At 53.0% G+C, this 14192-nt stretch overlaps 4 protein-coding genes across 4 annotated transcripts; 2 read left to right on the forward strand and 2 right to left on the reverse strand.

Annotated features, from left to right (window-relative positions):
* Nucleotides 1-651: 651 nt before the first annotated feature.
* On the forward strand, nt 652-4287 carry GT037_003653 (uncharacterized protein; the record flags this gene model as incomplete). The annotated part of the gene is made up of 5 exons (XM_038928700.1): nt 652-797; nt 1082-1274; nt 1334-1607; nt 1658-4030; nt 4079-4287. 5 exons carry the CDS (start codon nt 652-654, stop codon nt 4285-4287), a joined length of 3195 nt encoding a protein of 1064 aa, XP_038788407.1.
* Nucleotides 4288-4958: 671 nt separating this feature from the next.
* Nucleotides 4959-7384, forward strand: GT037_003654 (general substrate transporter; the record flags this gene model as incomplete). The annotated part of the gene is made up of 4 exons (XM_038928701.1): nt 4959-5155; nt 5245-6046; nt 6136-6630; nt 6992-7384. The coding sequence occupies 4 exons, from the start codon at nt 4959-4961 to the stop codon at nt 7382-7384; spliced, it is 1887 nt and encodes a 628-aa protein (XP_038788408.1).
* A 549-nt stretch (nt 7385-7933) lies between these two features.
* Nucleotides 7934-11234, reverse strand: GT037_003655 (l-lactate dehydrogenase; the record flags this gene model as incomplete). Its single annotated transcript, XM_038928702.1, has 8 exons — nt 7934-8380; nt 8435-8930; nt 8989-9010; nt 9068-9105; nt 9746-10031; nt 10085-10939; nt 11004-11063; nt 11123-11234. 8 exons carry the CDS (start codon nt 11232-11234, stop codon nt 7934-7936), a joined length of 2316 nt encoding a protein of 771 aa, XP_038788409.1.
* Nucleotides 11235-12138: 904 nt separating this feature from the next.
* Nucleotides 12139-13921, reverse strand: GT037_003656 (protein phosphatase 2c isoform gamma; the record flags this gene model as incomplete). The annotated part of the gene is made up of 7 exons (XM_038928703.1): nt 12139-12536; nt 12623-12865; nt 12917-13123; nt 13171-13255; nt 13304-13377; nt 13437-13743; nt 13886-13921. The coding sequence occupies 7 exons, from the start codon at nt 13919-13921 to the stop codon at nt 12139-12141; spliced, it is 1350 nt and encodes a 449-aa protein (XP_038788410.1).
* Nucleotides 13922-14192: the final 271 nt, after the last annotated feature.

Consider the following 14192-nt stretch of genomic DNA (forward strand, 5'->3'; position numbering starts at 1 on the left):
GGTTGACTGGGGTAACCATTGTGTGCATGCACCTCTAGTATGCTTGGAGCACAACGAACAGGTGTTGCCCCGTAATTGTAGATGCCCTCTCTGCGTCTTCTGCTCGACGTGGGCGCGCCTTGGACGCCAAAAGCATGTGCAGAGCAGAGTGAGGCGCGACGTCTAGCCTACGACAACGACGCTCTTGGCGGCGAGCGCAGCCCTGGACAGGCCACGATCAATTGTCACCGCTGTCTCGCTCCCACCGTCTCCTCTATTCATCTCGCGCGCCATCCTGCGGCCTGCCTGACCGTTGCGCTCTCGTGCCGTCAACCGAGCATTCACGGCTACTGCCTGAGGCTGGCCTAGTTCCCGCACCTTGCACTTGTGTTTCATCCAGGCGATCCGCTTGGCGTTGCACCTCACTCTTGACCTCTGGCTGCTGTTCGGGCACAGCCTCCTATACCAAGTCACCACCCCAACTCCGCCGTCCGGCTGCCCCCTTCCAAAGCTCGTCGACTCTGCGCCTGCTGCCGCATTGAGCGTCCTGCGCTACTCTCACCCTAGAGTTGGAGCTCCTTCCTCCCCCGCCCATCGCTCCTTCTCCCGCAACCACAAACCGAACCACCGACCCACGCTACTGAGCTCGCCCGCGCTTCCCTCTCCCCATCCATGTCCGCTGCCGCTGCGACTCCGAATACCTCCTCCAATGCTCTAAACCCCGCCTCCAATTCCGCCAGGCAACTGAAGATGAGCACTGCGGCCAAAGGCATCGACGCACAGCGAAAGCCCGGAAGCCCCATCGACGGCGGTCACAAGTAAGCTCATGCTCCTTACACCTTCCACATGAACATTTCCCCTGCCTCCTTGCCCCGCTTGCTCCTTGTCCAAGAGCCTGCTTGCATGCCTCGAGTGCTTCCACAATGCGGCATATTCTCGTGTGACGTGCCGTCGGTCACATGGAGTCACGGTGCGACTACCCTGTCCACTAGACGGCTCCCTCCTCGTGCATTGTGCTCAATTGCCTTACATCACCATGTTCTTTCTTCCACATCACCCCATCCACCTGCACCTGGTCCAATGCTGACTTGGCGACTTGCAGAAAACCTCCCGCCAAATCGGCATGGACCCAGGGCACCAATCCCATCACCCAGCGCCCGACTCACTCTCCCACCCCCAACGGTGCTGTCAACTCACCTAAGCCCCCACAGAGCTCGACGGCTGCCTCCGCCGACAACGCTTCCGCCATGAGGCACCTCAGCGACCGCATGATGTATCTGCTGGCCAACCTCACTGTAAGTGCCAGCTGGCTCTCAATGCAGCACGAGTGCGCAAGACTGACCATCACAAACAGGGGCTCCCGGGCATCATCACACTTAAGAATGGCGACAAGTACTCCGGTGTGCTCTCAGGCACCTCACTAGATCCTAGCGAGTTACGATATGTCTTCAAGATGGTCAAGAAGCTCTTGCCCACGAGCAACGCTCAGACCAACGGTGCTAGCCAGTCATCCGACGACTACGTTGGCTCAGGGGACTACCACGTAATGTCATTTGACATGAGCGACGTGGCTGATTTCAATGTCAACAACGTGGTTCTCGACAAGTCCCAACTGAAGGGCCCGAATGGTAAGTGCCAGAATCTAAAACTAATCCGCATGCCACGACTAACAAAGGAGGCGCTTCTGGCTTCCGCACTGACACCGACATTTCTGGCAAGCTCGAGCTCCGCGAGCGCAACCTCCAGAAATGGGAACCATCCGAGGTAGATCCCAACATGACTCTTGAATCCACTGGACGGACCGGCGATTGGGATCAGTTTGCCACTAATGAGCGCATGTTCGGCGTGAAGAGCAACTACGACGAGAACCTGTACACGACTACAATTAACAAGAACGACCCACAGTATGCGGAACGGGCCGCCCGCGCTGAGAAGATCGCTCGAGAGATTGAGGGCAGTAGCGCAACCAACTCACACGTTCGCGAAGAGCGAGGAGGATACACTGCGGCCGACGACAACGGCGACGAAGAGGACAAATACAGTGGAGTACGACGAGACTTCCCAAATTTGTCAAGCGGCCAGTCCAACCGATACACCCCACCCGCACGACGTGCCCCCGCCCCTGAAGCGACAGTGCCTGGCGCGCCAGTAGACCCTGCAATAATCTCATCCTCTGTTGCACGACCTGTCTCGCAGTCGACACAACGTGCTGCAAGTCCCGCAAAGCCAGCAGCTGGTACACTTGAGCCTACGAAAGTCCCGGAAGTCGTTAACGATACTTCCAAGGCGCCATCAAAACCCACTGATACGCACAAGGCTATCACGGAGCAATTGCAGAAGCCAACTAATATGATCAAGTCGGGCGTCGCTGCCATCCCTCCTAGGAAAGCTGGACGGCCACATGATGCCACTACAAACGTTGAGCACGATCTTCTCGATTCGTTCAAGCAATTTTCGGCTGCTGAAAAATTACGCATTTCCGACCGCCAGAGGCAGTTTGCTCGAGAGAACAAGGCTGTAAAGCTTAACGATCTCAAGAAGTTTGCGCTCAATTTCAAGTTGAGCACGCCTGTACCGTCAGATCTTGTGCCCATACTCGCTAAGGACGAGACGAAGCAGCAAGCCATCGTTGACAAGGCCAACCGACAAGCTCAAGAGATGAAGACTACATCTCCGAAAGCATCAAGCAGTATTGCTGACCCAAAGGCTGCTGCACGCTCTGTTGTGAAGCCTGAAACCACTCAAGCCTCTCCTAGCGCCAACGTAGACCGTCAACAAAACCAACGTCCCCGACCAGGGCAACCAGCCTATACATCTGCTAGTATGCGGGGCTCTCACCAGAACATGAACCAGATTCCTCCTCGTAACCAGGGACTTCTTAGCACTCGTTTACAGATGAACCACCAGCAGCACAAGCAGCAAGGTGCTGTGCCCTATAACGGTGTTCCTCAACCGATACCAGCTCAGGACATGCGCATCCCACCTACTGGTCCTTCGCAGCCTTCGAGCGGTGCCCAGACACCTTCTTCCAGTGTATCTACGAGGTTCAACGTCCGCGCTCATGAGTTCAAGCCGAACCCGGCTGCCAGTACCTTCCAGCCTGGCGGAACTCCCAGTGCAACCTCTAGCCCTAGGCCGAACTCTTCAAGACAAGAAGTACGCAAGCCTCCTGTCACAAACTTCTTCACTGGCCAACGGCCCACTGTGAAAGCGCTGGATGGACCGACAACCTTCAATGCCATCGGACGCCTCGAGAAGGAAGCCCAATCGAGTGATAAGCCCCATCACTCCGATATTGCGCCTCCGTATAAGACACCTCCTACGTGGGACTTCCCTTCTTCGAACACACATAAGGGATACGAGCAACTGTTCGACCATGCCCCTCCGCCCGCACCGTTGTCGGTACCACAACACGTTATGGCCAATGGTCCTATGCCTCATCAGCATCAATTACCACCTCATCTTCAGGGCGCCCAAGGTATGGCACAAGGGCCGGCAGCTCAACACACGCCTCGTGGACCACCAATACAGCCGCATCTTGGCCAGGACCAGCATCATTTCGGGGGTCAACACATGCAGTATTCGCATTCGACGTCATCGGTTCAACCTTCACCACGCCCTATGGCGCCATACATGTATGGCGCACAGCCTCAACCGATGCCAGGCTATCCTCAGCAAGTCCCACAGTATGGTATGAGTCCCGGCATGCAGCACGCCACCATGCGGAACCCACAAGGCGGCCAGTTCATGAATGGCCCAGGGCCGGCGATGGGTGGCCAAATGATGACACAACAGCCGTCAAACGGACCTTTCATGGGAATGCCTGGCAATCCGCAGATGCAGATGTACTCTCCCGCTCCCGCTCCTGCGTACCCCCAATACGGTGCTCACATGCCTGGTCCTGGCGCTAGCGGATTTCCTAGCCCTAGGCCGGGTGCGCCAATGATGAGCCATCAAGGATCACAACAAGGACACCACCAACAACCGCCCATGATGTATATGCAACCTGGTGCACCAGCTCCTCAGATGTACCAAATGCAGCCAGCAAACAGTAGGTAGCACGTCAGTGACTGATCCAACATGACTAACATCACTCCAGTGACTCCAATGCGAGGACCTTTCCCACAGCCATATCAGGGCGGCCACTATGGCTCACCGCAGCAGCATCACCAGTTCCCCCAGCAACATCGTGGTACACCCAGTGGAAGCTACTCGCAGCCTATGATGCAACAGCACTCGACGGGTCCCCAGGCTCCGCCCACTGGTCCTGCTAACCATGCACCGGACGGCAGCAACGAACCTAAATGAGAGCTTTCAAAGTAAGCTGGTCGCAGATGAGCGGTGTCCGCAGCGGCCTGCTTCCTAAGTTTCGCGACATGCTCTCCGTGTCTGTTTACCAGATTTTGCTATGCGCTTAGCGTGGATGGGTTGGTTAGTCACCATGATGAGTGGCTTGAGGCATAGCGACAGGCGTTGGCTGAGCATGATAGGTGCATAAGGGATTACGGTATGGACCATTGAGTCATGGACATGCAAGATACGACAAGGGAGGGAAGGAGCTGCCACGTTCGCTACGCTACACGCGATCGCAACGTGCCACGGAGGAGCAAGTCATGAGAATTGCGTTGGCGTTCTCCGACCACGAGCAAGCGTTGAAGGGAGCAAGTGGAAAACTACAAGCAAGAAGAGCACGTTCATGTGAGCGCATGCTTCTCTACCACTATCAATACTATCAAGTTCAAAATCCACGTTCATGTTCTCGTGTCAGTGAAGACCCACCCCTGCTTATTATGCAGGTGACATGGATCACCAGGCACAGATCTGACCCACCTGTTAGCGTGCAGCCAGCATTCCGCGCTCCCGCAGCCATTCCGACACTACCCCAGAAGACAGCTACTGCCAGCTTCCCTTCCGTACACGCTTCTTATGTCTGTGTATACTGTATGCCGACTTCAGATGAAGACTTGGAACTACACAGCATGAGTGACGCTGCCGCAGAGCCCCTGATTTCCAACGACCGCGGCGTTCCGCATAATGTACGCGACCGCTACGATGAAGACGACAATGAGAGTATAGGAGAGGATGAGGTGGACGAGAGTGCACTCTTATCTCCAGGGCTATTTATATGGTGTCTGACTATATGCGCTGGGGTTTCTGGGCTGCTGTTTGGATATGAGTATGTATCCATGCATGGTTGCGATTCTTTGTGCCATGTTCCAGGGCATCTACACCGGTGGAAGCAAACACATACTGACAAGGTCGCAGCACTGGCGTAATTTCTTCCACGCTCATATCTATAAATACCGACCTCTCCTCCCGACCTCTTACCACCCTCGACAAGAGCTTGATCACGTCTTGCACCTCGTTCTTTGCGCTTCTGGCGTCGCCTTTAACGGGTATTCTCGCTGATACATACGGTCGTAAAATTGTGATCCTCGTCGCGGATATACTCTTCATACTTGGTGCACTGTTGCAGGCATGGACAAGCACTGTTGGAGGTATGGTCGCAGGTCGGTCCATCGTCGGCGCGGCAGTCGGAAGTGCGTCGTTCGTTGTACCTTTGTATATTTCTGAGCTGAGTCCCAGCCCTTTCAGGGGGCGACTGGTAGTGGTGAGCAGTCTTTTCATTACTGGAGGTCAGGTTGTCGCTTATATCGTCGGGTGGCTTTTCTCGGAGAAACTGCATGGCTGGAGATGGATGGTTGGTCTAGGGGCCTTACCAGCTGCCATACAATTCGTCATGCTGTTCCTCCTCCCTGAGACACCGCGATATCTTGTCAAAGCTGGACAAATTCAACAAGCGAGGAAGGTGCTGGGCAGAGTGTACAAAACTGACGCAAATGGGACAAAGTTGGTCAATGCCGTACTGAGGCGTGTGGAGAAGGAGATTAAAGAGGAAGAGGATGCTGCGGGATTGCGAGGTACTCATGATATGGCTAAGAGTGGTTGGAGAGCCAAAATGGACAGGATTCAGGACAACTTCTCCCAGCTAGTTGCGATTGGGGGCAATCGTAGAGCGCTGATTATCGCATGTATGTTACAGGCCTTTCAGCAACTATGTGGATTTGTAAGTCTCTTCTTCTCGAGTTCTCTAACGGTGTACATGTGTACCCTCGCCAACACATCATTCTTTGATGACTGCTAACATGGCATCAGAACTCCTTAATGTACTTCTCCGCCACAATCTTCCGGCTCGTCGGTTTCGAATCCCCAACGCTCACCTCGCTCTCCATCGCCATAACAAATTTTCTCTTCACACTGGTGGCATTCCATTATATCGACCGCATTGGGCGCCGTCGTATCCTCCTCTGGTCCATACCCATTATGATCATCGGTCTTGCCCTCTGCGCCATCGCATTTCTCTTTATCAACCTTCCTACTGAAGAAGCGTCTGCCACGGCCATTGCTGGAAACAACAAGATTTGGCCTCTCATTATCCTTTTTTCAATGATAACCTACGTCGCTGGCTATGCTATAGGTATGGGAAATGTCCCCTGGCAGCAGTCAGAGCTCTTCCCTCTCTCGGTTCGATCTTTAGGTTCTGCAATGTCTACGGCTACAAACTGGGGATCCAACACTTTTATCGGGATCACGTTTCTGCCCATGATGAATGTCTTCACTCCAGTCGGCACATTCGCCCTCTATGCAGGGGTTTGTATGATTGCTGAAGTTGTGATTTGGAGGATCTATCCTGAAACAGCGGGGCTCGGGTTGGAGGATGTGGGTGGGCTGTTGAAGGATGGATTTGGGGTTGGAAATAGTGTGAGGAAATTCAGGGAAAGGAACAAGAAAATGTGATGGGCAAGAAGACTTTAGAGGTACGTACATGAGAAGAGGGTGTGTGTGTATGGAAATAGAAGCGGATGCGATATCCAAGTTGTCAATGAGATTTGAACATGACAACTGTTCGTGTGAATGATAAGAGCTGACATCTGAGCATAAATACCACTGTTTCCACTTCGCAATTTCCCCCTCGTTCTTTAGACTCGTAGCCACATCCACGGATCTACAGAATCAACTTCATCACATCGACGAACTCATAATCATGAAATCCACGACACTTCTAGCCACGACCCTCAGCGCTCTAGTAGCGTCCGTTCCAGTCCATGTTCCTTCCTCACTTCCTCCCCTTCCTTCAACTCCTGTATTCATATCTGGCATGATGTTAGATAACATGCCTCCCGATAACAACCTCCCAGGCGGCGGTATCGGCTCTTCGTCTCCTAACGCCATACACGATAAGCGTGCCCTCGTAAAGGAGGTTTCAGATACACTCGACTCTTCTACATATTACGATGCAGCCGCTGAGAAAGAAGCAGAAGAGTTGGCTCTCGTTTTGGATGCTGCAAGTGAGAATGTAGCGGAGATGGAAGGTGCCGACGACGATGTCAAGGTGAACAGGTGACACACAAGTCGAGGAAGGTGGAACAGAGGAGGATGCAAGATAAACACTCCAGCTACATGTGGAGAATGCCAAGAAAGGTGGAAGATGTACCAGGCATGCTTGTGTGAGGAGAAAGGCCTGGACAGGTATGTGCAGGGTGAGCGTCAGAACTATGTAAGCGAAAGTCTCTGCAAATGAAAAGTGAGGACACTAACATGTCAAAAGGAGGTTCGTGCGAATAAAGAGTGCCTAGCTTAGGATAGGTCAGACTACGACAAACATCCTTTCCAGTAACTGTGCTTGAATTGGTGTACCCTGAAGGGAGCAGCATGGTTTATCTCAGTAATCTCTTGCCAGAACTCACTCACTGTGTATGCGTTGATGCGAGACGAGAAGCTACCACATTCGCCGTAAACACCAGATGTCATTAACTCATTACCCTTTCCATCCCATGCCAGAACGCCAACGCTGATGTAAATGCCGGAAACCCTTTGTCCGTCGTTTCCCAGACGCTTTCAATGACTGCAGATATCGTCTTATATCCATTGATGGTGCGTCGAGAGTGAAGCTTTAGTTGCCAACGGCCGTGTCGTTGAGCGCAACACACACAGCACCACGATGATGTCCGTTGTACTGCCGGATGATGCTCTGGCTGCCAAGTTCCCATAGCCTCGCGTAGTGATCTGAGCAGCTGGTGACTAGGTAGGCGCTGTCCGCTGAGAAGGCGCAGTCCCATACCCAACGCTGATGACCGTGTAATGTAGTCTCCAACGGGAAGGCAGCAGGATCGCGCTCGCTAGCTGATGGCAAGTTGTCGTTGGGCGTGACGTTGTGAGGAGCAGTAGGATCAACAGACCATATGCGTGCGGTGTGGTCGGCGGAACAGGTGGCTAGGTGACGGACGTCTGGGGAAAGAAGGACACGGGTGATGTAGGTGGTATGTGCGACAAACTTGCAGATGGGGAGGATGGATGTGGTATCGCTACGCTGTATCATGCGCCAGACGTAGACGTTGCCCTGAAAACTCGGTGTTAGCAGACATTGGTAAGACTACTATCTGGCAAGACTTACGGCGTTGTTGCCCGCACACACCATGCTGCCATCACTAGCAACCGTAACACTAGCCACGCTCACATCGTCCTCAGGGATGAGCTGGTGAGAACACTTATTCTCTCCCAAGTCCCAGATTCTTACGTTGCCACCACGGTCGCAGCTGATGAGTTCGCCCTGGTTTGGATGGATAACCACATCATTGACGGGAACACCGTGGGTGTAGTTACGCTGGACGTTGCCTGATCGCGTATCCCAGATCTTGACTGTCCCGTCTTCGGACGAGGTGACGAGCCACTTTGACTCGCAGTGGAAGGCGACACCGGTGATATTTGACGTGTGGCCATCGAAGGTGAGGATCGCGTTCGGATTGGTTGATTTGATATCGTAAAGCTTGACCGTGTGGTGGCCAGCGGCGGCGAGATATCGCTTGTCAGGCGATATGCATAAACGGTTGACTTGGGAGTCTGGATGCGGGATAGTTCGGGAGCATATACCAGAGAGTGCTTCCCAGAATCTGGAGTCCTAGGTGTCAGCACGCACTACCACCAATTGAGGATGAGAAGTCTGCGGACCTGATCGTGTGGTCGTAGCCGGCTGCGATTGTATGTTAGCTGTTTGCCTGTCAAGTGTGGGGTAGGCAGCTCCACGTACCAGTGCACAGAATGACCGACATCTCGATTATAGGGTGTCTTTCTTAGTGCGAATCAGGAGTGAACGTTTGTATATGTCAAAGACTCTTTTAGTACAATTCATGCGACGATGTTAGTAGGCGCGAGAAATCTGGATCATGACGCGTGCGAGGTTGCGATCACAATTGAAAAAGCGTGTCGCGTTGAGGAGTTGGAGTTGGTCTTGTTCGGGAGTGCTTGGACCACTCTCAGCCCTACGGCGGTCAGCCTATAGCGGCCTAGTGCTATGTAAGCTCCTCATTGGCCAACGAGTACGAAGGGGGTGACGGTGAGCGTGACACCTGCCGACGCGTTAGATCTCATGAGTGGTGGCCAGAAGAAGTGGAAAGCATTTGATACTGAGATTCATTAGAAGGTGTGACATGTTGGCGGAAGCCTTGAGTTATCCCCACGCGCCCCTGATACTCAAACAGAAGACTTACCAAGGGCTGTTCTACTTTGTAGAAGCTGACTCTAGAAGCATCCGCTGAATGCTAAGTTGACAAACGAAAAAGATAGATAGTAGCATACATGTCCAGCCATCTCATTACACTTTATTTATCTAGAACAAGCTCCTTGGTATATACGAGAGAAGTCTCCGGAGCGCAATGCCTCAGCAGGGAAGAGGGGCATGGGCCATGACGAAGCTTCAATGGCCTACAGTTTGCTAGCAATATGCATAAGCGGATAACTCTTCGGCCCACTTTCCAGTGAGTCTTTTGTGATCTCCCCAATGTTCCTGAACCCTCCAACACTCATCAGAATATCGAGGTCAGCCAGTAGCCCGCGCATAACATGGTTTACTCCCGTCTCGCCCATGATTGAGAGACCCCAGATCCACAAGCGGCCGACGAATACAAACTTTGCACCCAGAGCAAGCGCTTTAAAGACGTCAGATGCAGACCGGACGCCCGAGTCGAACATGATGTATATCTTGTCACCGACAGCTAGAGGCTTATCAGTAATGCACGACCAAGCGAGAAGCAGACATGGAACATACCGTCGACAATTTTTTCAAGTGAATCAAGACTGGCAACCGCGCCATCAACTTGCCTTCCTGCATGGTTGCTGACTACGATGCCGTCAAAACCCAGATCAGCGGCCTTCTTTGCATCTTCCACGCTCTGGATACCCTTCAGAGAGAATGGCTTGCCCCCACTAAGCTCTTTCCACAGCTTCATCGCCCATTCAGCCTTTTCCCAGGTGTGCGCACGTCCGTGCCATACATTGTCTATCCACAGCGCACCAGCTTCGTTGGGCTGTGTCTTGGGATCAATGCCTTTTTCCTTCAGCCTCTTTTGGAAGACAGGGTCAGTCAATCCCAGGTCTGCACCGATTCCATGGTAGAACGCATAGTTTGAATTTGCGACATCGTCATGTCGCCATCCCAGCTGCCAAGTGTCAAGTGTCAGGATGCAAGCTGTAAAGCCGCTGTCCACGGCACGTTGAAGAAGCGAGCGAGTGAGCTCGTCATCGTGCGGCATGTAGAGTTGGAAGAATCTCACACCCTTCTCTCCACCACCAGCAGCGGTTCCAATATCTCCCCGACCTTTTTTCACGCCCTCATCGTTGGCCTGGCCAACACCTTCTATGCTTTGTGACCCCGCGGTCGAGAGACAGTATGGTAGTCCCAACGCGCCGGCGGCTCTTGCCACAGGGAGCTCGCCTTGTGGATTGTAAATTTTGTTGATGCCAACAGGGGCAAATCCAATCGGCGCAGGAACCTTATGTCCAAAGATCTCCGTCGCAGTGTCGCGCTGGTTGGTGTCTACTAGCATACGCGGGATGATTCGATGTCGATAGAATGCTTGTCTGTTTGTGGTATGGGTGTGCGACTGACCAGCATTGGAAGAGGCTGCAGAAGTGAAGATGCGGAGTTAGTGTAGGTCTCATATGCATTTCTTATAGTGAGGACTTACCATAAAACCAGCCACCCTGGCTGAGCTTCTCCTTCGCTAATTCTTCGAGTTTACCAGGCTCTGTTCTGCACTTTAGCCATGTGTAATGAAGGTTCGCACCAAATACGTATCATACTTACCAGTGTTGAACAATGGCACTTCGCCCTCGTTGGATTTCCAGAAGTTCTCCCGTTGGTACAGCGCATACTGTGGTGTAGATCGAACCTTCTGGTTAGGATTTACAGGGTCCATGATGCCAACTGTGTCAGTCAGGCACAACCTCGGAGTAATTACTTGGAGAGAACTGGGGGGGGGGCTGTTTACTAAAGGAAAGCGCTGATAGTTTTTATATAGATAAAGAAGCATTCAATTCACTGTTAGTCAAATACCACCGGTACCTTCGGATCCACGCCATAATTGTGACGCGTGCACGACCGATGCAAGCTATGACGAAAGGTGATGTTGCTCGGGATTGGACCCTGAACACTAACCACTATCTCCGGCCTTGTTTACGGTAATGCAGACGGTAGTTAGACACAGCAAACAAAATGATTGAAACAGAGGCTCCACTGTCGATCGACATAGTTGATCATGTGTTACCTTTCCCGAAACTGAAGGTTGACGTATAGTCGCTGATGCGAGAGTATCAAGATGACATGTCAAGACAAGGCGCGAGTCGAAGATCGCCCGAGGAGCGGGAGAGTGGGGCACATAGAAAGCTTGTTTGCATACATAGGCATGCATTTGCGTGAGAAGCAGCACCCATAAGGAGGCTGGGATTCGACAGAGTACGTGATCTCAGGGCGAGGCTGGTACATATGACGTCACGAAGCAGCCGCACGCTCCCCAGCCCAACGTTGGAAACACAGTTGAACAGGTCACAATAAACGCCCCTCTTGATAGGAACACTGTATCGTGAACAAAGTGATAGCTTATAGAGTAGGCGAAGATCGAATCCGCCAGGTATCATTTCGTGATTCTGCCCGCTTGCGATCCATCAGGCTTGTTCCATGACCCGTTTGATCCTGCAGGAAACCAAGACATCCATCATCGCTTGCAAAACATCCATAAGAGAGACATTGCATATCATCATGCATCGAATTTAACCCCTTCGAGCCAAACGTTATTAGTCGCGACCAAATCAAGTTAGGACAAGCTATTTCTCGCTCGTCTTGATTGTGCTTGCCTCAGGCTTCTTGTCAGCCTGGGCCGCTTCAAGGGCGTCGGACTTCTCCGTCTGTACAGACGATGGTGACTCGGTCACTTGGACCTTACTCTCGTGCTGAGGTCCAGGGGTTCCCTCACGGTCTTGACGGGACTTGTCGTTGGCTTCCTGGTTATACTTGTTGACTTGCGAATCCAGATCCTTGTCTTCGTCCTCGTTGTCGAACATCTCGCCGTCATGGTCTCCAGTCGAAACTTCGGTACCGTCGCCGAGAAGGATGATGCGGCCGCCGTTGCCGTTGTTCGGTCGGAATCGACTGTCCAAATCCATGTCGATATCATCAGGAGAATCGTCAATGCGATGATGAACGCCGGGACCGCGGAACTCGGCTACACGATTGTATTAGAACTGAACTACTCGCCCTCTGAGGCAGATTTGGCTGGATCTTCTGACTTGCCGTACTCTGGCGGCGCACATGGACCCTCTCCATTCGCAACCCGCTTTGCGATGTCCTCGTACCACTGCTCCTTTGTCCTTCCCTGTAGGAGACCAATGACAATCATCGTCATGTTGTCACAGCCAACACCTCCCGTGTCGCTGTTCGAAGCCAAGCAGTTGTCCATCATGTTCTCGCAGATCGAGGCAAGATCCTGCTTTGCGACAATCCCGCGCCTAACGAACTCGACGACGGCTTGAGAAGACTGACAATCCCAGATACCTGTAACTAGTCAGTGACAGCGCGGAGTTGTAGCGAATCGAATAACCTTACCATCGCAGGCGACGATCAAGAACTCGTCGTCTTGGTTGATGTCATGTATCTCAACATCCGGGAAGGCAGTGACGATCTGCTGTTCGGGAGGAAGGTCGGCGCTTTTCTTGAACTCGAAGTCACCGATTGCGCGTGATAGAGCCAGGTTGCCGTTGACGCGGCCGAAGTCGACAAAACCACCCGCTGCTTGGATACGTGCTTTCTCGGCTAGTACATGTCAGTGCTGTTTTTGGCGGTGGGGTCATGTGTCTTACCCTCGTTCTGCGGCTTGTGGTCGAAAGAGAGCGGCTTTGCCCTGCCCTTGACACCTAGGACGGTACGCGAGTCACCTGCATTGGCCTGTTTCCGTAAGCGTCCGTCATGGAGTATTGTAAGGGGTCAATGTACAACGTAGATTTTGTCTTTTGACAAGACACCGACCGATGCAGTGCAGCCAGAAACCTCCTCTTCGTACTTGGGGTCTGTTCGCGCGAGTCAGCAACTTGTCGAGGAGCGGGTGTAAAGGCTTCAAAGGGCTCACCACTCAATATCGCGCGGTCTGTGGCGAGGAAACCGTCTTGTAGAGCCTTCTTGATGTCTCCCTCCTTGAAAGCCTCTTGCTTCGCGACAATCTGATGTAGCTGTTCGCCGGCATACAGCGCCACCTTGTCACCACCGTGTCCGTCGTATACGCCGAAGAAGGCGAGTCGCTTATCGTTGCCTGTGGGCTTGCCTTCTTCACCGGCAAAATCTAGTACGGTGGCATGCGCGTCCTCCATGCTGATCCGCCAGCCCTGCATCGACGACACACCGTAGATGAGTGACTCGCCATCGCCGTTTTCGGATTTCTATACGAGTAATGTGTCAGCATGGCAGCCTTGAGCAACTAAACAGCATGGCCTCGTAGGACAGGGCAGGCGACGGTTGCCAATGGAGAGGATGCAAGTAGCGCAGGTGCGGGGGCGGGGGCCAGCATTGGGAGGCAATTACCTTGTCGACGACGGGTTCTGAGAGTGTCTGACCCATCTTGTCCGGTACCTAGGAGGACCTGTGGGAGAGGAGGAGAGGAAGTCTGAGGCTGATCGCGAGTCTCCCTAGGGGCGTAGAATTCCAAACTACGATGTTGGTGTGTGGGGGGTATTACAGATTTGGACAGGCGCAGGGGCGGCTGTGTAAAGGGCCAGTCGCGTGTGTAAGTATGGTGTAGGTCCTAGGGAAGAGGACAGAGGAAGAGAATTGCGTGCTCTAGCTCGCGGGGGTAAACAGGCCGATGGTGTTGTAGGCAAAGAGTGACGCT

This window comes from Alternaria burnsii, assembly GCF_013036055.1.
Source record: "Alternaria burnsii strain CBS107.38 chromosome Unknown 730, whole genome shotgun sequence".
Classification (NCBI taxonomy): domain Eukaryota; kingdom Fungi; phylum Ascomycota; class Dothideomycetes; order Pleosporales; family Pleosporaceae; genus Alternaria; species Alternaria burnsii.